The sequence below is a fragment of the Ostrinia furnacalis genome, unplaced genomic scaffold, assembly GCF_004193835.3.
Source record: "Ostrinia furnacalis isolate ACB-3 unplaced genomic scaffold, ASM419383v2 OfSCF6076, whole genome shotgun sequence".
In the NCBI taxonomy this organism is placed as follows: domain Eukaryota; kingdom Metazoa; phylum Arthropoda; class Insecta; order Lepidoptera; family Crambidae; genus Ostrinia; species Ostrinia furnacalis.
The window spans coordinates 215719-237540 of NW_021136315.1; the positions used below are offsets into that span (position 1 = coordinate 215719).

At 36.0% G+C, this 21822-nt stretch overlaps 2 protein-coding genes across 2 annotated transcripts in view; both read left to right on the forward strand.

Annotated features, from left to right (window-relative positions):
- Nucleotides 1-468: 468 nt before the first annotated feature.
- Nucleotides 469-9367, forward strand: LOC114361990 (monocarboxylate transporter 14). Its single transcript, XM_028317224.1, has 6 exons — nucleotides 469-526; nucleotides 3729-5286; nucleotides 5371-5856; nucleotides 6252-6473; nucleotides 7859-8144; nucleotides 8576-9367. The coding sequence occupies exons 2-6, from the start codon at nucleotides 4024-4026 to the stop codon at nucleotides 8734-8736; spliced, it is 2418 nt and encodes an 805-aa protein (XP_028173025.1). The 5' UTR covers nucleotides 469-526; nucleotides 3729-4023; the 3' UTR covers nucleotides 8737-9367.
- A 5258-nt stretch (nucleotides 9368-14625) lies between these two features.
- Nucleotides 14626-21822, forward strand: part of LOC114361972 (monocarboxylate transporter 14) — a 36048-nt gene continuing 28851 nt past the window's right edge. The window contains exon 1 of the mRNA XM_028317206.1: nucleotides 14626-14885. The gene's annotated coding sequence lies outside the window, so the exon portion shown is untranslated. The remainder of the gene's footprint in view (nucleotides 14886-21822) is intronic.

The following is a 21822-nucleotide window of genomic DNA, read 5'->3' on the forward strand; positions in this document are numbered from 1 at the left end:
TATCTACCATTATTCAAAAAATAGATCCGACAGCTACACCTCTACATAACTTATCTAATCTTCCCTTTGAATTAATTAAGTCGTAGGTACATAAAGCAATATTACCCAGGAAGTTTAACCTACCACAACGATACCTTACGTGATATAAACTTAACCTTAGCTTAGTGAATTAATTACAAAGGAAGCAGGAACTAACACCGATGCCCATGTCGTGACCTAGCTCAGTGTAAGCTACAAAATTATGTACTATTAATAAACAGTACTTACCTAGGTGTTTGTGAAGTTCTGTGCGGTGACGTCTCTGAAAAACCAGGGCATCTTGAACCTCGTTCTTCGTAGCAATCGCCCCCTTTTCGCCCACTTTTCGTGGTGAGCAGAAAGGCGGGGAAGGTCTGGTAGAGTGGGCAGGTAGGTGGGTGGTAGCCACCCTTATCGATTTCTCGTGGCGCCTAGACGTATTTTGTAGAGGGACCCGACAGTGAGTGCTCGTCATCCGCGATTTTTGCCGCCTCTTCTTCGTCTGGAGGTTAGTTTTGATTTTATTTGGAACCTTATTATCTTATTGCTAGTAATCATTATTAATCTATTACTTACGTTCCTACTTTGGTACTTTTACATTGAATTGATTACAAATACCTACTGTTGAGATATTTTATGACTTTATTATTAAACCTAGCTAAAGTAGTCAAGAACAATCTGTCACTACATAATAGAGACCTTATTATTTTATTACTAAGTATATAGGGTAAGAAAAAAACTACCTTAACACCAGGGTAGCGGAAAATACTTACCTATGTATAGGATGGTAAATTAGCAATGACCGTGACTTACAAAAACTCGGGTTATTACTTCATTACACGCACTTACTAGGGTTATCAAAGTATTAGGTAACTAAGCAAGATTTGTTGCTAAGTACGTTATTCAGGTAAAAGGAGGTTGTTTATGAATCATAAAATATTTATAAGGAAAAGTGGGAATCTATTTTTAAGCTGTTGACGGTAACGTCACTGTTATGTTAGACATCATAAGTAGGGAAGTACCTACTATAAAGTTACCTCGCGTCTGTTCCAGATTTTCCTTATAATAAACTTATTAATACTACAATTTTCACTTTAATCGTAGTCCTAGTGCTGAAAAGACAGAGCGAAAGCTGATGAGGGTAGACATTGTTCATCGCCGTTACCGTAGGACTTTCTTTTGTAAAATAAAGAAAATGTAAACAAGGGAGTGGTTTTCTTCAAATATGATTCATGACTTATGACTAGGTAGATAGGATTAGGAGCTTTATGTGAAAAAAAGCTTCACATAGTTTTTATAATATTGTACCTACCTTAAATTACTCTACTATTAATCTGAAATTTTTACTACGTTTTACACTTTTATAATGTGGGAGAGACCCGATTCTTAAGTGTAAAATAAAAATATGTAGCTCCTACGTAAACTCAGATATTTAGGTACCTTTAATTTATAGCTGTGGGAGGTCTGCGTATACATTTTTCTTATTATAACACTTTGTTGATACATTATCACGTCTATATTTTTCCAATTATGTACATAATGTTACTTATTGTTTACTGACCTTGCGACAGGTTACCGACAGTAACTAAGTACGGTTAACAACTGATCATTCAATAATGAGCTTTATCGTTGTTGTAATAAAACCTGGATTAAGTACGAACACAATCAATGTTATCTTGTAAACTTATTAAGTAGGTAAAGGATAATATAAAATTTTCATATTTCTGTGTCCAACCTGAGAATCAAATTTTGGACCAGTTTTTTGGGCGTGGCTGCGAGAGCTAACTAGGTTTTTTATAGTAGGTACATAAGGACAACTAAATTAATTGATAACACCCAAGTAGAACAATATTGTAAGATTTAATCACGATTAAGCACCATCATTGCGCTTAGGGCTGCTAGCTTTGCCAGACAAGGACTCTACTACACTCAGCACTCGCGAGCAAAAATATGGAATCACCCTATTTATTCCGAGCGATCATAAAAACAAATGACTAATAGAAGATCAATAAAAATCGTACCATTTTAAAGATGATATTATAAACTTTAAATTCATACCATAGCTGCATAGATACATACAATACATATTTCTTAAGACCGCTCGGAACACTAGGGGTGATTCCATACTTTTGCTCGTAAGTATACCTACATACGTTGCTGATGGACGTTTTGGATAAAACTGTTAGTCCACAGTAAATAAATAAATAACTTAATGTACTTATAGTCCGCGACTACAGGCCCTAACTTTGTTATTAAACATTGACTAAACTGTTTCAGTGACCTCTACATCACGTTTCATAGATCTCTACCCAAATTACTACGATCTTAGAAAGCTCAATTTGCCGGTAAACTCGATTTTACACTGCCTAAGTACCAGTTTGTCGTGCTTTGAAATCAAACCCAGAAACATTGCATTGCAACCGAAACATAATGCCTTGAGTTTATTAGGTAACTCATATAAAAATTTCGCATTGAGACCCGTGTTTCTCTATTTCAATCAAACCCAGAAAGTTTATTCGAGAGAGATCACTCTTTAACCAAATCAGTTGTGATCTTGTGATTTATTTACTATCAGTTCCTTACTTCTTTAGGTAGTTGTCAACCCTATTTTTATGTGCAAGAGCATTCGTTTCAATGCATTGGATGGCTTGTATGGTTGCATAATGCCTATAACTCACCTTCTTAGAAGTGGGGTCTTATTAGAATTCAGTACGATATTGTCGTTGTTGCATATACTCGTAAATACTACTTCCAAGAAAATAAAACCTTTGAACTGCATTTAGCTGGGAAAAAATGAAATAAGTAAGTACAATAATCTTAGTTACTTAGGTACCTGTAGGATCGCGCTGGAAGTAAGGATATCATTAGAGGGATAGGGGAAGCCTATTTTGATGAAATAGGTAGGAATTGTATGAGTTCAGATTTGTGACTTATGTACGACTAGCTTTTGCCCACGGCTTCACCCGCATGAAATTTAGTTTGTCACAGATCGTCATACATTATAGCCTATAATATGTTATTCTGGGTTATAAACAATAATACTGTAAAGTTTCATCAAAATCCGTTCAGCAGTTTTTGCGTGAAAGAGTAACAAACATGTTAACATCCAGACATCCATACAAACTTTTGCATTTATAATATTAGTAGGAAGAGAAGAGGATTGTGAAAGATACATTGGGAAGGCCTTTGTTGTCATTAGACTGAAAGGAACGTGAGAGATAATAATATTTTTGAACAAAAATAGTATTATTTTACCTTACTTGTAAAACCCATTTACCTTACCTACCTACAGGTGATGATTGATATAAATGCGTAAAATATGTAATTAATTAAGTAATTAGAATGTTCTATCCACAGCTTATTGACTATGGCATGTTCAAATTGCATGATAATACATTGTATTGGTGCATGCCATAAAGTGCTTTGGGAGTTAGGGTATCTAGTTACCTACGTGATGTAGAGCCATTCGTGGTACCATCCCCAAAGAGGTGGAGCTGCAAGACGCCTGGCTATAAAACCAAGTAAAATATTAGTTACTTACATAATTCTTATGCCAAAACCGTAATCAGCCGGATTCTGAATGACTGCTCTCGGACCACTGAGCTACGGAATTACGAACACCTGATGATTAAGGAACGTTTAAAGTGTTGTCCTGTTGAAAGTATAAAGTGCATTTGAATATTTGCTGAATGAAAATCTTTTTGTTGCAGGTTACGAAGATCCACCACGACTCATTAAGCCGCCACCAGCTGCAGTGACAATTGTTTTCCAAAATAGTGTCGCAGTCGCGACACTGATCCCAAACGCACGTGTATGGGAGACCTTTCACCCACCCGCATACTGACCAAAGCCTTGATGGTGAAGCAAAACAAGCCCAACACCCTCAAACTGAACAGCGTGGCCCGACAGGCCAGCCGATACTCCGCCAGAGACCCAAGGTTAAGAACCTAATTCCCCAACCGGCCCCAATCTACCAGTATTATTCTGTATTAGATTATAGACATAATGGAGATAGACTGGGAACAGCCAAACATTGTTATTAGATGCAGCAGAACTCCTAGAAGTAAGGAACCAAAAGATAAAACAACCAGAGAATCTCTTCTCTCCGAATCTACTTCAGGAATTGTAAAAGGTGAAGAAGATGATAAAACTAGTGTCGGATCTAACTCCTTTTCCAGTCCTGAACTCGAGTTTAGTGGCACAGAGCAGCTTACAGTTCTTGAAACAAAAACTCATGCTAAGTCCCAGAATGAGCTCAATCAAGGAAATGAAGAAGAGATCAAACTTTTGCTGGAACAGAGTACTAATCCTATTGTTGTTAAGGCAAAACCACTGGAAAATAATGAAGAAGATGAAAAATCCGATGTGGCTGGTAACCAAGATAAAAAAGTAAAAATTCCTGATGGTGGTTGGGGATGGATCGTTGTGCTTTCTTCGTTTGTTATATCTATGATAGCTGATGGTATTAGTTTCTCTTTCGGGCTGTTGTATATTGAATTTCTGGAAGAATTTGAAGCCAGTAAGTCTACTACAGCTTGGATTGGTAGTTTATTCATTGCTGTGCCTCTCCTATCTGGTCCTGTAATGAGTGCCTTGGTAGATAGGTATGGATGTCGTAAAATGACCATCTTGGGTGGAATTATTTCTACCCTAGGATTTGTTTTGGCATCAATCTCAACTACTTTGGAAATGATGATGATCACATTCGGAGTTATCGCTGGTCTAGGCTTGGGATTAGTATACGTTACAGCCGTCGTTTCTATCGCTTACTGGTTTGAGAAAAAGAGGAATTTAGCTGTTGGTTTGGGAGCGTGTGGAACCGGTGTGGGAACTTTCGTCTATGCCCCTATGACTCAATATTTCATTGAAGAATTTGGTTGGAGAGGTACAATACTCTTACTCTCTGGTACCCTTTTGAATCTTTGCGTCTGTGGATGTGTGATGAGAGATCCTGAGTGGTGGATTTTGGAGCAAAAGAAACAGAACGGCAGTAAAGATGAGGGTAAACTAATAAAGGTAGACGACAAGTCAAGGAATTCTAGTTCCAATTCAATTGCAAATCCTTGTGCCATCGACTGTGATTTACCATCAAGGGGCAAGGTTATGGAAGGTCTGATTAAAAAAGGCGTCCCGCCTTATCAAGTGATTGGCCAAGAAGCAGCAAGCATTAGGCGTCAAAATAAATTGATAATAAAGGAAAAGCAGTGTGAAATGCCACTATCACGGTCTTTAGTTACCTTGCCATCAGACGTGACTTACAGTGATAAAGTAGGTACAATAAAGGGTAAACTAGTTATTAATTTTTAATAATTACAATACCTACTCATTAATTCATTAAATTTCCTTTCTCAGATGTCCATGGCTATATTCGAAAATCTAAAAAAGATAAGTAGAGGTGAAGAATCTGTAGAAGACGTGAACATCCCTGTAAGTTTAACAATGGCAGATTTTGACAAACATAAAAAGATTACCATTGTAGATCCTCTTGTAGATGAGCAACGCTTACAACGCACTCATTCTGATAAATACGATGACATCAAAGAAAAATTAGGGCATTACCAACTCAAAGATGAGAGACCAAATATCGCCTTTAGAAAATGCAAATCAGAATCAAAGGAGGATAAAGAGTTAGTAAAACAAGACAGCAAGGAAAATAAACGAGACTGGCTTAAAAAACAGCTGTCTGTAAACCACCACTACTTGAAAGACTTGAAAATGCCCCTAAATTCCATAAGCCATAGGAATGCAATGCTGAATATTAAGAGGTATCGCCTAAAAGCGTCATCATGCCCTGACATTTTCAAGAACTCAATGATAACCATTGGTGACAAAGAAGAGGTAAGTGTTTTCTGTAACACAAATACATTCACTTTAACGTAAGGAGCATCTTTAGTTGAAGTGACCGCCATAATTTTAGATCCGCTGGCTTTGTCACTACATAGTACCTACACACATAGCTAGTATGTAGGTTAGATTCCATAAAATTCAAAGTATTATTCTACGAATATCAGGCAGTGGAATTTAATCACCTTTCAGAATTATCGCAATTCCTTTTCTACTCTACTGTATTTTAACCGACTTCTAAAAAGAAGGAGGTTCTATGTTCGACTGTATGTATCTTTTTTTTTGTAGATGTAATTAGTACAATATAAAACTTTTTTCTTCCCATTACACTTAAGCATATGACCAATAAACTCTACATCTACTAAACATAATACTTGAAACTCTTCCAGAACTGGTACGACGACTGCCTGAGCTGTCTAGCCGATATGTTCAACGTGTCCCTCTTCAAGAAGATGACCTTCAACTGCCTCTGCCTCGGCACCATCATCCTTTTCATCTGGTTCATCGTCCCGTACTTCTACTTGGCCGAGCATATGGTCCAGAAGGGGTATACCGAAGATGACGGCGCCTTTATGCTGAGCTTGATTGGGATCACCAATACTATTGGCATGGTAATTTTGTTTTCTTTAAGTTAATCAGCTGTTAGTTTCGAGTAAATTGGAGGAAATGCGCAATAACGCAACTTCAACAAGCTTCAGGAAAGTGAACTATGATTTGCGAACAGTTAACCGTGTAAAAGACAGAGTGTAAGGTACACTCAGGGGTTTAAAAATTAATCAATCAATTTATAAAAGCAATTAAGCAGGTAGCCTGTTTAGAGACAAATAAATACTTTCGATCTATCTATCTATCTATCTATTTACTTATTAACTTGGGCTTTCTATCACTTGAAAATATCACAATTGGGCGGAATAGCGATAGTTAGGTAATTGTAACCGATGGCTTATCATTTGGATACGAAAACAATTAACTCTACTATGGAAGTACGAGTAGGTAATACCACTTTAATTGTCGTGATAGCTTTTACCTACTTCATTTCGGTCGCAGGAAATTACGAGTATAGGTCATACTTGTAGAGTTGATAGGCTACTGTGTCATAGTCGGAAACATTGACCTAAATAATTTGAACTTCAACAACACGTGATTGATCACGTTACGTTTTGGAGTAAGCACTCCTACGCACCTGGTACCAGCACCAGGGCCGGTCATAAGACCGACGACAGACAACCAAGGCGATGCCGATGTCCACAAATAGAATATATCCAGTTTCCAAATGTCTGGCGGAGTGGCGACGGCCACTGTGCCAATTTCCGAGAGAATTCTAATTTTGCAAACGTAAATTTTCACGCTTTACAGAAATATGCGATACTTGAAGCAAACGAAAAAAACATAAACAAGTATTCAGAAATAGGTAGTTCTTGTGATGAGGTTTTCTTAGCATAATTAAACAACTCATTATAAATACTATGATTTACGTAACTTGGTAATTTCCATTTTATTTTGGTACTATTTTAAAGCGCAGAGATGAACTGTAATCAAAGGTCTTGTAGGTACGGTCAATTCCTTGATTGGCATCGATAAAGAAACACAATAGAGATTTTATCATATTGTGTATAGTATCTGTGATTCTGTGAATACTAAGTTTAGATATTATTCTTGTGAAATTGCAACTTTACAATTCTAATCTTCCAGAACAAAATCTATCCATTCCATGATTAAAACTTCTTATATTGTAATTATCTAATTGTTAATACACAGTTAATTTATCATTCCATAAAGCATGCAGGTGCCTATAAACAAGGCGCGTTGGTCGCGGAATTCACCTTGGTCGTTTCTAGTACCCAAGGCGCTGACTAGTATGCAGCAGAGGGAACACCCCAGGTTTTTTGTGGGTTCGAGCCCAACATAACCTGACCCTCGGCGGTAGGTATGGATACTGGATAGGCCATTTTCCTGGGTAAAAAAAAGGTGACTCGCATACCTTTTCTATTTCCAGGTTGGCCTCGGCTGGATCGGCGACTTTCCCAAAGTCTCCATTGGCAACCTATATGCCGTCTGCCTGGTCCTCTGCGGGGCTTCAGTAGCAGCCTTGCCCTTCGCCGCCGAGAAGTATTGGATTCTCGCCTCTGTGTCGTCAGCATTTGGGTTGCTTTTCGCGGCATCGTTCACCTTCACCCCGAGTCTCCTGGTCACACTGGTGTCGTTGGATGACTTCACGTCTGCGTACGGACTAGTGCTGCTTGCTCAGGGCATCGGGCATTTGATTGGACCGCCTCTTTCTGGTGAGTAATAAACATTGTAAAAAAAAATACCTAAGTTCAATAATTATTATGTAACAAGTTATCCTTCATTTTATGAGAGATATTTCTAACTATTTTTTATAGCAACTAGTTATCTAACTAGATTTTATTAAAGTTTTAAATAATTACACCCCCATTCCTGAAAAACCACTGAGGTAGGTAATACATTGATATTGGGTTTGATTTTCTAGTGTAATATACTCGTACAATGTTTAAATACACTTCAATTTGTTGAAAATCACCAGCAAGAGCAAACCATTGATATTTGAGTTCGGTATGGACTATACTGATATACTATTTCAGTTTATAATGTACTCGTAGATACTCGTACCTTACATTTTTCATGATTTTCATCGTAAGACAGGAACTTACAGCGCATGATTTTTATCAATTTCCCAACTCCTTTCTTTCAGGGTTGATCTACGACCTGACCTCATCATGGGAGCTAGCGTTCTACCTTGCAGGAGGCTTTATCATCGTCTCTGGAGTCCTGATCTCCTTCATCCAACCCCTGAAGACGTACCAGCAGCGGCGGGAGGACTTAGTAGAGTGGGAGAGCTGCAGCTCGGCTTAAACTTTTGACAGCTTAGTAGTCCAGTCATTTGGTAGTTTTGCCTGGAAAGTTTCCGGGAGTTTTGAAAAACTGCCCCAAAGAATAGGCCCAGACCACCGTTTTTTCGTCGGCCTATAGTTTAGTCGGGCAGTTAATCAGTATGGGCATGTATGGAAGTGCGCACATTACACCGATTGATTCTTCATACAAATTAGAATCGGGCCCAACTCTCGGCCGACCAAAAATCGATGGTCTGCTCCTAGGCTGATAGCAGATTTTGTATAATACCGCCACGATAGGAGGTCGCAAAGTTACAATTCGGAAAGAGCACATCAAAATCTTAAATAAAATTTTCAAAACTCCCGGAAAACTTTCCAGGTAACCCCATTATTTTGAACCAAATGACTGGACTATTAGCAGCTACTTCAAAACTTAATTGTTTTTAAGTTGAAAATTGATGTTTAAGCCATTGAAATAAAGAAGTTGGTTCCGACTTCAAGTCTGTAAGTCCATTGTCAATTGCCCGTGGGTCTGAATAAGCCAGGGAAACACTGAAGGACAAAAGTAGAGCACATAATCTGAAACATTAGTTCTAGCGTAACTCAGTCTGTGCTGTGCCTAAAGTATGGGCTGTAAGGGCTACTATAAAGTTGATGATTATATAAAAAATAAAAATGTTTGGAATGTTTAACTACCTAGCTCGCATCAATACTTATGACTATAATATTTTGTATATTTTAAAGACTGTAAACCCTTGAAAAGGAGGCTGACAATAGTGACTGAGTTTCTTGCGCTGCTTCTTCTCAGCACTGGCCCATTTATTGTCCCGAAGCAGTGGTAGGGTTAATATTGGGACGTGTAAAAGTGCTTTCTAAAAGCCTATTTGCAAAAATAAATGAATTTTATTTTATGGGGGCGGCACGGGATGAGGGTGACTGTGACGGTCAAACGTCGTTTGTATGCCCTGTCACATTATACTATGACACTATGTCAATGACACCCCATATTTCAGGCACAAGCTAGACCTACTGCTCAAAAACTGCGGAGTCTCCCAGAGTCAATGTAGAGTTGTACATGTTTTTTATTGTACAATGTATGTTGCACGAAGTTGTTCGAAAAAATGTCAACGTTGCAGCGTCACTTACGCCCATATTCACAAACATACCATGAGGTCTCACAGTGCGCGTGGACGCACAGGGTCACACACGAACCAATCACAGATCTCTATTCAACGCTGTGCGTTCGATTTGCTGCTTCACATAAGCGAGTATCGTTTGTGAATAGGTACGGGTGTTAGCGATTGTTGCTCGTCATGTTTTTGAACCTTTTGTCCTCTAATGTATCCTGAAACCAACGCAACGCGTGGTTATGGTATGGTACTCGTAGTATTGAGTTATGGTTACTGTATCTCCTATTAATAATATATGTTCCGAAATCTATTTTTACTAGTCATGTTTATCTAGTTATAATAAAGTTATATGTATTAAAATACGCTATAATGCAAAACCACCAAATGAAAACTATGTTCTACAGATTCAGTCCTGTTTTAGAAGTGAAAATTTTCAGCTACATCGCGATATTTAAAGATCGACAAAAATACCTAATTTGTAAGTTCCTAAATTCAGTCCGCCTTTTAAAAACTGTAGCCAAAATGCTTTTTTGGAAAATCTAATGAAAAATCAACACTTTTTGAATTCTTTATAAAAATAATTCATACTGTTTTGAATTTTCTCGAGGATATTTACGCGAACTTGAACTGACTTTTAAAAAGACATTTTGACAAAATAACTGATAATTAATGTAAAAATAGTTGTACCTACATACAGAAATACCTAATACATTATTTTACCTTTTCAGAACTCTTTTTAAACTGTCGTCATAGTAATGAAATTAAATATTATAATGGCTTAAATACCTACATTAAAATAGATTCATTCCATTCATAATATAATCCAACATTTTAAGCACAATAATTGAATGTAGTTTTTATAATCTGCACAATTATAATGTTAATTAAATTAATAATAATAAGAATAAGTATACTTAACTACTTCCTTAAGGAAGTTTAAAAATACTTACTAATTACTTACTTGATCCTAATTAAGAAATGTAACCAGCGATATTTCCCAATAATACTGTTACTATTTAATTACAATGTATCTATTTTAATAAAGTTACGAAATGTATTCGAACATTTTCAGTATTTTCATTATACTTATTTAATGTAGAATATTGTAAGTAGGTCTTCGATTAATGGAAGAGATTGTGATTGCATTTAATGTAAGTAACTTTTTAATTAACTTCCATTAACAAGTTAAAGTAGTTGTAAGTAACTTACAAAGGTATAAGAATTTTCCAGGATTTTTCTTCAAAAATACTGTACGTTAATAATACACACTATACAAAGTTAAATAGATAAATTGTGATGCGATTTTCTTAACATAAAGTATGTAAACATTAACGTTTAGTTCTGAAAATATACGAAGCGAAAGAGACGAAAAGACGCTGTATTTACGTGATTTTATTAGTGATTTTCACTTTTCGTCGTTAAAATTCAGTGAAAAGCGGCAAGTACTGCAATTTTTAAGTAACATCTTCTGACAGCATGAGGGGTAATTAGATTAGATTTCATAATTTTATTCGACATAAACATCTTTTTATAACTGTTTATAATGTTTTCATGATTTTTTGTTGATCTATCTGATATTTTTAATTAGTAGGTACTTATTTTAAAGAAGTTGTTAAACATCATTTTTTAAAATTTTTGATGTTAGTTCCAAGAAAGGGGAAACGTTTATGTATTTGAGCATCAGTTAGTAGTTAGTTTAGTTATGTTCATCCAAATTATGAAAATAACATGTTCGTTCGTTCGTTTCAGCCGAATGACCTCCACTGCTGGACAAAGGCCTCCCCCAAGGATTTCCACAAAGACCGACATGAAAATAACATGATTACGTAACAACTTGTGAAAAAGCGCAGGCAGATTTTATTTTTCATAAAATTACAGGTATAATTATTATTTTATGACACTAAAATCCAGATTACTATTTGCTCTAGACTGGTTTTTCTAAGCGCGTAGTGCTTTAAATATAGGGGCTATTTACTCAAAATTAACTTATTAGTTAATGATATTTACTTTCATGACTTTTTAACATCTTCGAGAATTTGCCAACTCGTATTTCTGAAACAATTAATTTCAACAGTTGTGTTCTTCGAAATGAATTTGCCAAATCATATTATGTCGGTTCATCATTTCAGTTGACCGTCACCTGTGTGGTCTGCATTAACGATAACTTGTGTTGTAACCGTTAACAGTACTTAACCCGTAACTGTTGATGCGAAAGAAAGATCCTACCACATTATTTTTATATTTAGCGAGTAGGTAGGTACGTCCTATTGTAGGTATATCGAATTATCTTTTGGAAAAAGCTGTTGAGACCGTGAGCGCAGTCTGACATTATTTGGAAAGATTTGGAAAGAAAAAACTGAATTTGGAAAATCTTTTTCTCGATTTTCCGCTCTATTAGCTATCAATAGTAATAATATAATTTTTTAGGTAAAATGATGATCGTAATGTAAGAGCACTTTTCTGATTTCATATTTTCAGTTGAAACTACACTGGAGTGCAAAGAAAAAGGATCGGTTGGAAAATCTTCTATATCTTCTTCTTATGAAACAAATGCTTTAATAACTTCGCAATTTATTTCTTTTACATTTATTAAAATAAAAAGCTTTAATTATTTTAGTTTTTATTTCAATCCTAGGTTAGGTACCTTTGAAGAAATTGCAGATTTTCTAACAGAACCTTTTCTTTGCAGTCCAGAGTAGTTTCAACTGAAAATCTAAACACGGAAAATGCCCTTACATGCACGTGTAATTTTTAGTGTGACGAAATTATCAAACAATCATTAAACTAATGCACTCGGCTGTTTATTGGCATATAATGCGGAAATTATCTTACGCGTAAACTTAGGTCTATAAAACTATTTATCTTGTTTACCGTATTATTATTATGCAATGCTTAGTCATTAGGGAAAACTACACATAAAACGGATTGAACTTCTGAGGTGTCTATCTTTGAACTACGAGTATGTAGAGCTGTTAAAACAGTTTTTTATTCACTGTTTTTACTAAGAAATTAGGTACAGAAAGTAGGAACTAAATACTTTAATTAAAATTTTATAATTAGTTATTGTATTACTTATGTAGGTATCATCACTTTATTTTGCTTTGATTGGTTATCAAGAAATGTGTAAGATAGAAAAACTTTTATAGTTTCATCTCCATTGATAGAGATCTGAAGCAGAATATTCTGAAGTATAGCCTGACCAGGAACATAAAAACCCTGGCATAGAGGCGCGTCAATTGCATTTGATAGTGCAACACTGAGTACAGTCGTACCTGTGTTAAATTAATAGGCCAACTTTATGTACCAGGATTCAGGATTACGGGTTAATTTGATATTTTCATAAATTAACGAAAACATATTATTATAGGTAACCTGGTTTAAATAAATTAAATGAAACCACCAATCGAGCAAATAGGATTTATTTTATTATTCATCAATAATCAAATTCAGAACTTGAATATTCAACTGCAATGTCTGCTCATGAACGCTTCAAACTAGGTACTTCTTTCCCAATTCCATAAAATTCAACACTCAGAAAGTGACAAAAAATTTTAGAATAGGTAGTTGAAACAAACCACAGCTAATTTTCATAGTTGACTGTACTATACGATAAACATGTCAGTCAATTTGACAACCTTTGTCGGAAACATTATTCAATGAAAATATTGTCCGAACCCTTAGTATTTCTCTTCGACAAATATTTTAACACATTGTGAACCACTTTTCTTTCACGACTATAAAAAGATTTTAGCAATTTAATTCACAAAATCAGTTGCGTACATTTAAAATAAAGTTTGTTTACACTTTGACAGCAATAGACTGACATGCAAGGTGACATGTCAATGAAGTTTTCAGTTACTGTTGCCATTAAAAGAAATTAGTACCATTAGTTTTCCGCAACATGGCGAGGGTTTTTATGTTCCTGGTCGGGCTATAGTTGGGATTCGAACTTGAAACCAGCATTTTAGTCTGTTACAGACCACCCGTCTTTTTTAGCTTGATGACTAATCTGCTATGTTTGTGTTTAGTCACGTTCTTTGAAATATAAACGGTGACTAGATCACATTCACGTCTGATTTTCAGGAAGTTTTCTTAATTGAAATACTTTCTAGGTTCTGAATTTCAGAAAAAAATTCATTACTGACATCGAAAGTTTACGAGCTGAAATTAAAAGAATCCAATAAGCATTATGTATACCTAAGTTTAGCCAAATTAGGCCTTTTTCATTCTAGATTCAGTCTTGCGTGTAGAGCATAATATTATGTAGGTACCTACAATTGAAACATTTTGTTGGGTGATTTTCTTACAAGATTTGATTGGATTAGCAATCCTGGATTAATAAGATTCAGACTTCTTGTCTTAAAGAAGAAAACTGCAACAAAATCGTTGGTTTGAAGTTGAATCGTGACTTGGACTTTGACCCTCTTAAATAAACAATCAAGTAGGTATGTGCCGATGTGGGTACATATTTACTCGCACAAGTATTACCTACATTGATTAATGCGCCTATGTTTTTTATATGTATTAGTACAATGATTGTTTTAGGTGTATCACTAGCTGTTTTTTTTTTTGGATAGGTCATCAATAGAACCAAACGCTGATAGTCAACCTACATTCAGAACTGGCAATGTCAAGTAATGTTAATGACCTAAAAGAAATAATAAATTGTCACGAAAATCTCTTTAGCTTCAGCAAATAGAGCGCTTGAACGTGGATGTAAAATTCCACTGATAACAGAATTGCTCTGCCAATTATCTGTTAGTGTAAACAATATAATCGAGTCAAGACATTCGGTGTCTGGATCGGGTGAGAGACGGTTGTGCGAAATCTGGGAGTGCTGGCAAAAGTGGGAATTGTAACTAAAAATGCGGTGGTATGGTGTGAGGCGCGGCGCCGTGCGTCCCGCCTCCATGTGAAGTGACTGAACTGAATCAGATGAGCCCAGTCGGCTGTACAGACCGCACGTGTGTGACGTACTGTGCTTTTTGTTGCCAGTGATCAGCTGCTTTTGTGTCATCCAGTGCCATTTACACCGCAACAGGTAAGTTTTTTGTTATGTAAACACATTTATAACCTCAATTCGGCTTCCGAATGTTTTTGTTACCAATATAGAGCGGTATAGGCCGCGTCATGGAATTCATGAATGAGTACGCGAATTGATGTTATTTTTCGTTGTTAGCGCGATAAGTGAGCATTGTTGATGTGTTTGTTAATTTTTCGCCACTTAGGACTTCGATGTGAATAGAATTTGTACCAGAATCTGTAGTGTCGCTTCTAAACGGTTTGTGACAAGATTTGTTTGTTTTTATTGTAAAGTTGTTGTTAAACAAAAAAAAATCTAGAAACTTCAAGCCGGTTTTGATGCTGTACTTATACCTACGTCTGGCCAGACAATACCGGGTGTATACCGCATTCTTCATGGCTATTTTTACAATGGATAATAGGATTATGTTGTTAGTAGGTCTGCGGTAGCCTTTCTCCAGGTATTTTTCTATTGCCGCGTAACTGGTTCGAACTAGAAATGTCTGGTTTCGCGACATGAACCGGTTTATTTGCAATACAGTCTCTGCCTTCGACTCTACGTCCCATAAAGTAATGCGAAAATGGTAACCTGTATCTAGGGTAAAAACTTATTGACCTTGAAAACTTATTCCGCTCATAAGCATTTAGATAATCGTACGAAATATTACTAGTTTTCTAATAGGAATGTGATTCCAGTTCAAACAATCAAAATCTAGATAATAATATAAATATTCCATTTTTATCTGTACTTATTGAATTATCTTTTATCCAACAGACAAGTAAACAAATACTTACTGATTGTGCAGCAGCACTATTTTGTTTAAGCCCAAGGCATTCAAAATCATTCAGTAGGTAGGATTTGCAAAGTCTTAGTTCTTTTTTGGCATACTTTTCCAAATGCTGATGTTCAACATTGAAAACTACATGTTGAATTTTAAGTAGTGTTGACCTGATTTTCATGTGCCTTTTTGATTGGTGACATCGTTACGGTCTGGGCGAAAATTTGCGAAACGGATCGTATAGGCGCTAGAAAAGGTATAAGAATTCAATTTATTTCGGTAAGTACTAAAGGTGATTTCGTAGAGAGCTTATAGTTATATCACTTATTAGATTTTCCAATCTACATTATACTGTCATAAAAGGGTCATGGCCCTACTTTTGCAGTATTAAGCTTCTTTTGCCTATGCTTTACGACCTAAATGGATATTCAATCAGTCTTTTTTTATGACTATCTTTGGACAATTTTGCCCAGCGCCACTACTTATAAATAATTTCTTTAAATACATACACATTATACATAGAACACCCAGCCGCCGTCACACAAATTAAAATTCATCCGTTCAATTTCTGCCCGGCCAGGAATCGAACCCGGGACCCCTCGGTATCGGTACACCAAACGGCCGACAATCAGTTAACCTATTTAATCGTATTTGTTTTAACAAAGAGAAGAAAATATAACATACCTACATAGTTTATTAATGCTTTTTCGATAGTAAGTAAAGGTTCTCTACCAAACCATTGATTGGCAATATTTTGAAAAATGCGAATTATTTTTCGCGATTTTAAAATTGAGCTCATGTTTTATGTGTGTTTTAAAAGCGTATTTAGTTTTACCTGTTATATTGCCCTGTAAAAATAAGTATTTCTTGAATTATTGAAATCAACTTTAAAGTAGGTACCTACTTACTGGAGATAAAAAACCTAGAAAGTAGGTTAGGTATTCAAACGTAACGGTAGACCTAATAATTGTATTTATTGAACACTTATGCTGCCACTTGCTCTACATTATTGACAAGTACCTATCCAAGAATTAGCTTTGTTGGTTTTTAATTCATCATCATCATTTTCAGCCATAGGACGTCCACTGCTGAACATAGGCCTACCCCAATGATTTCCACAAGTACTGGTTGGTGGCGGCCTGCATCCAGCCCCTTTCCGCTACCTTTATGAGGTCGTTAGTCCACCTTGTGGTAATGGTAGTAGTAAGTGGCGTAGGAACGCTGCGCTTTCCGGTACGATGCCTCCACTCCAGAACCTTGCTGCGCCATCGGCCGTTAGTTCTGCGTACTATGTGCCCTGCCCATTGCCACTTCATTTTGCTAATCTGTTGGGCTATGTCAGCGACTTTAGTTCGTTTACAGATCTTCTCATTTCTGATTCGATCTTATAATAAAACGACTTGAATGCTTGCAGGAAACGAACTGAAGTTTTATTTCATCAAACCTCATTGACATAAGATGGCGCTACTAGTACTTCCTTAGTACAGATTATTAAACATCATTATTGTTTACGATATTATTTCAACACCGCCACTATATCTAAACAATAATTAATTAACATTTTGAATACCTAATTTGTTTAGAAATCTATAATGTTTTGCAGTACATAAGGCCTTGGTCAACAAATCTGCAGGCATCTCAGCTGTTGACATATACATCAAGTTAATAACTTTATTTGCCACACAATCTCTACAAAAATGATACCTGATGTCGATATGTTTGGTCCTTTTGTGAAAAACTGGATTATATGCTAACTTTTGCGCACTTTGGTTATCATTATAAAGATCAATACTATACATTGTTCCTGTAATCTCATACTGTAAATTCTTTAAATAAATTGATTCTTTACAAGCTTCAGTTATTGCCATATATTCGGCCTCGCTACTTGATAAAGCTATGGTTTGCTGTTTCTTACACTCCCATGAAACTATACAGCCTGAAAGAGTAAAGCAGAATCCAGTATAAGAACGTCTATCAATGATATTGCCACCCCAGTCAGCATCAACGTAACCCTCTAACATTGAATTTCCATTAGCAGAATATACAAGACCAAAATCTCTAGTCTTTTTCAAATATTTAAGTACTCGCTTAACATAGGCACAATGTTCAGTCGTGTAACAATTATTAAATTGGCTCAAAAATCCTACCGCAAACGAAATGTCTGGCCTGGTGAGCACTGCCAAATACATCAGGCAAGCGTGCTGGGCCCATAACCTATAATAAAACGACTTGAATGCTTGCAGGAAACGAACTGAAGTTTTATTTCATCAAACCACATTGACATAAGATGGCGCTACTAGTACTTCCTTAGTACAGATTATTAAACATCATTATTGTTTACGATATTATTTCAACAGATCTCGTAAAGAAACACCGAGCATAGCCCTCTCCATAGCACGCTGTGCAATTTTGAGCTTATTTATAAGGCCTCTATATTGAGAGGCCACGTTTCCGAGCCGTATATCATCCCTGGTAATACACACTGATGAAGACTTTCGTCTTTAGGCACTTAGGTATTTACTTATCTATACAATTTTACTCCATGGAATTGTCGTGTCTCATATGAAACCTCTATTAACTTCAAGTGACTCTTCTACTAAAAGTTGACCTTATCTACGGGTGCTTTCGTGTAATAATCACATGATAGTAACAATAAATTTAATCCCAACTATATTATTTATTATTATATTATTATAATATTAATATTATAAATGCGAAAGTAACTCTGTCTGTCTGTCTGTCTGTTACGCTTTCCCGCTTAAACCTCGCAACCGATTTTGATGAAATTTGGCATAGAGATAGTTTGAGTCCCGGGAAAGAACATAGGATAGTTTTTATCCCGGTTTTTGAAACAGGGACGCGCGCGATAAAGTTTTTCTGTGACAGACAAAATTCCACGCGGGCGAAGCCGCGGGCGGAAAGCTAGTTAGAAGATAAAAAGGTAGGATATTGAAGAAACAGAAACATTTGCTAAGTATAATAGTGAACACTCTCTGGTTTCCACTGCAAACCATAATGTTGCATGAATTATAAATAAACAAATTGAAAAAATCGAACTGCCTAAAGCGGGAATCGAACCCACGACCTTTACCTTTCGCTTGTTTAGACACTAATTAGAAGCGACTCTAATCACTAAGTTTTAATTGTAATAATGTGCATGGGTCTAAAACGTACCAGTAGGATATGTGGAAAGGTATTTTTGATCCAAGTATTTCAGACGAATTCTTTGTGGTGTGAATCCTGAACTTAACACTGAGAAAATGTTGACTAGGATTAGCTTTACGTGATCTGTGGTATGATCGTAAATATATTATGTCCCATAACGGTTATGGCAGATTACATGCAACTTGCAAAGATTAGATAGCAGTAATCGGTTAGAAATAACACCGTTGTGAAAAAAGATCAATAACATTTGTCTAGACTCCAGGCTTTCAAAACAAAAACATAGTTACCAGCTCAATAGAGCCACAAAATATATATTTCTATTTTGCTAAAGAGCTCTACATAAACTGTGGCGGATACAAAATTTATAATAAGACAAATATTATTTTGAAGTGGTGGTGCTTTGAGTTTTCGCTAGGTTTAGGGACATTGAGTATCTTATGCATTCCAACGACATAAACTTCACTACGAAACGACTGTTCATCAATCTTTTAGACTGCGATCTCCAACCCGCCTGCCAAGCGTGGCTGGGGATCATGGCAAAACCCTCAACTATAGTGGAGGAGGCTCGTATTCCAGCAGTGGACTGTAAAGGGCTGTTGATGATGATGACGACGATGACGAAACGACTGTATTTAAAAGAGATTTTTCTATAACGGAAGGAAGTGATTTTGAAAGAAAGAAAGAAGTAAGAAAAAAAGAAAGAAGAAAGAAAGAAATATTTATTACGATGTACATCACTTAGAGAACAAAAAAGTATACGGAAAAAAGACAGAAATAGCACATAAATATTACAATGAAATAAAAAGTGAACTGAGCAGTGCCACCCTGTTACAACAGCAATGGCCAGCGCAATGGGACTCCACTTAGCATATGCCGTGGCCCACGGTGGGGAAGGCTACGACCCTGGTTTTCAGTGGGCCCCATGCTGAGTGCTAGTGCATTTTGCTAGAGAGACCTTCGCTCTTCTAGTAATTATTTTCGCTACACGAATGGAATTGTGAAGATGGGTGATGGGTGATGAAGATGAATTCGAACGACGATTGACGAGCAACACCACCTCCGTCAGATCCACAATGTGTTACTAGTTGTTTTTATCCAGTTAATGTTAAGGTCAAGCGTAATAAAAACTCTACCTTCAAACGATAAACTAAACCTTTTAATATTAAGACAAATTAACATTCCTCCAATCTGTATATCTAAACTTTTATCGCATGTGAAAAGATTAACTAGCAGAACAAATAGTGTAAAGTAATGGTAAATAGAATAGGTATAACCGTTATCTTATCACGTGTTGAAGGTCGATTGATAAGAATCGTTTGCAGTTTGGTGTAGGCGTATGTTGTTGCATTCGTCACGGTAATCTAAACTCTATTTTAAGCACTTTAAGTGATACAGTCAGATGGTTAGGAAGAGATGAAAATAGATTAAGAAAAAACAGAAGTGACTTTTGTCAAGTGAAGTGAAAAAGTAGGTCTTTATGTCTACTAGACAGTTTAGAAGCTGTATTTTAATAAAATTCTCCTAACTAAATTGAAAATGATGTATAACTAATGACCCTTTGTATTCAGGTTACATTATTATCAACAACAACAACATGTTCAACAAGTATTAAAAATTGTCTAAGAAAAAACATTGCAATAAATAATGTTCCCGCATGCGTCATCCGACATTTCTGCCATTTGTTATCTGGATTCAGACTAATACTTGCTCTTGAATATTATTTTTAATCCGCGACTGACGTCAAGGCACGCAATAGGACCCGCGGTTTCTGCTACTGTTACGTAGGTACAATTAACGGCGTTTGCGACCGCGTTTGCCTTCTGTCAATTAAACTAATCTTCATAGTAACAAGAGTCAATTTGGTCGAAATTGAAAGCGACTAGCGATACGATATCGCGTTTTTCATAATACAGGTCGATTTCGTCTGTTTGGTAGTAAACAGTTGATTTGATTATTCTTTGAGTCTGTGTTTGATTGTTTTCCATGTGTTGAACAGACATTGAGGAACTCTATTCTGAATTCAGACGAATACTTGCTCTTGAACATTATTTTTAATCCGCGACTGACGTCAAGGCACGCAACAGGACCCGCGGTTTCTGCTACTCTGTTACGTAGGTAGAATTAACGGCGTTTGCGATACCGCGTTTGCCTTCTGTCAATTAAACTAATCTTCATAGCAACAAGAGTCAATTTGGTCGAAATTGAAAGCGACTAGCGATACGACGATCTCGCGTTTTTCATAATACAGGTCGATTTCATCCGTCTGGTAGTAAACAGCTGGTTTAATTACCTATACTTTTAATCTGTCTGTTCGATTTCCATGTGTTTAACAGACATTGAGGAACTCTATTTTTGTTTTAATTTGTTTTCGGATCAAACGTTGATTTGACTCATAAAACTCGTCAAGGTTTAAAACAAACGTAATCAATATATAAATGTTTACCAATGAAATCATTTTTTGAATTAGTCTTTGACTGAATAAAATATTCATGTAATTTACTTTAATAACATTTTGAAAGATTTTTTAAAATAAATAAAGTAGTTGTTGTACTCTACATTTTGTGGCGTTCTACAATAAAAACGTTGTAAAAGTTGAGTAGGTACATAAATTCTCTATCATAAGCTTTACGTTGGTCGTAGGTTATGAATGGATACTATGTATTTAATGAACAAAATATTTATAACAGATTTTTAAATCGTTGTTAAAATTAGTTCGCCACGAGGCACATCAACCAATTGAACTGTTAATGAAATGAGTAGCTACAAGGACAAGGTTAGTTAATATTATGATAACCAGAATCAAAGTACTGTAAGGTTATTTTGCTTTAACAAGTTTTAATTCCTATGAATGTGATTCCAGTTCCTTTCCATAAGTCAGTTCTGAAAAATGTTGTATTTCAAAAGTAGGATTTTTTATGAATTAAGTTATAAATATTTCTTCGAATCTAAGGAACTTTGTTTATTGGAAAATCATTTGTAGATACCCCATTACTGCTTAAGTTTTGTAAAGCA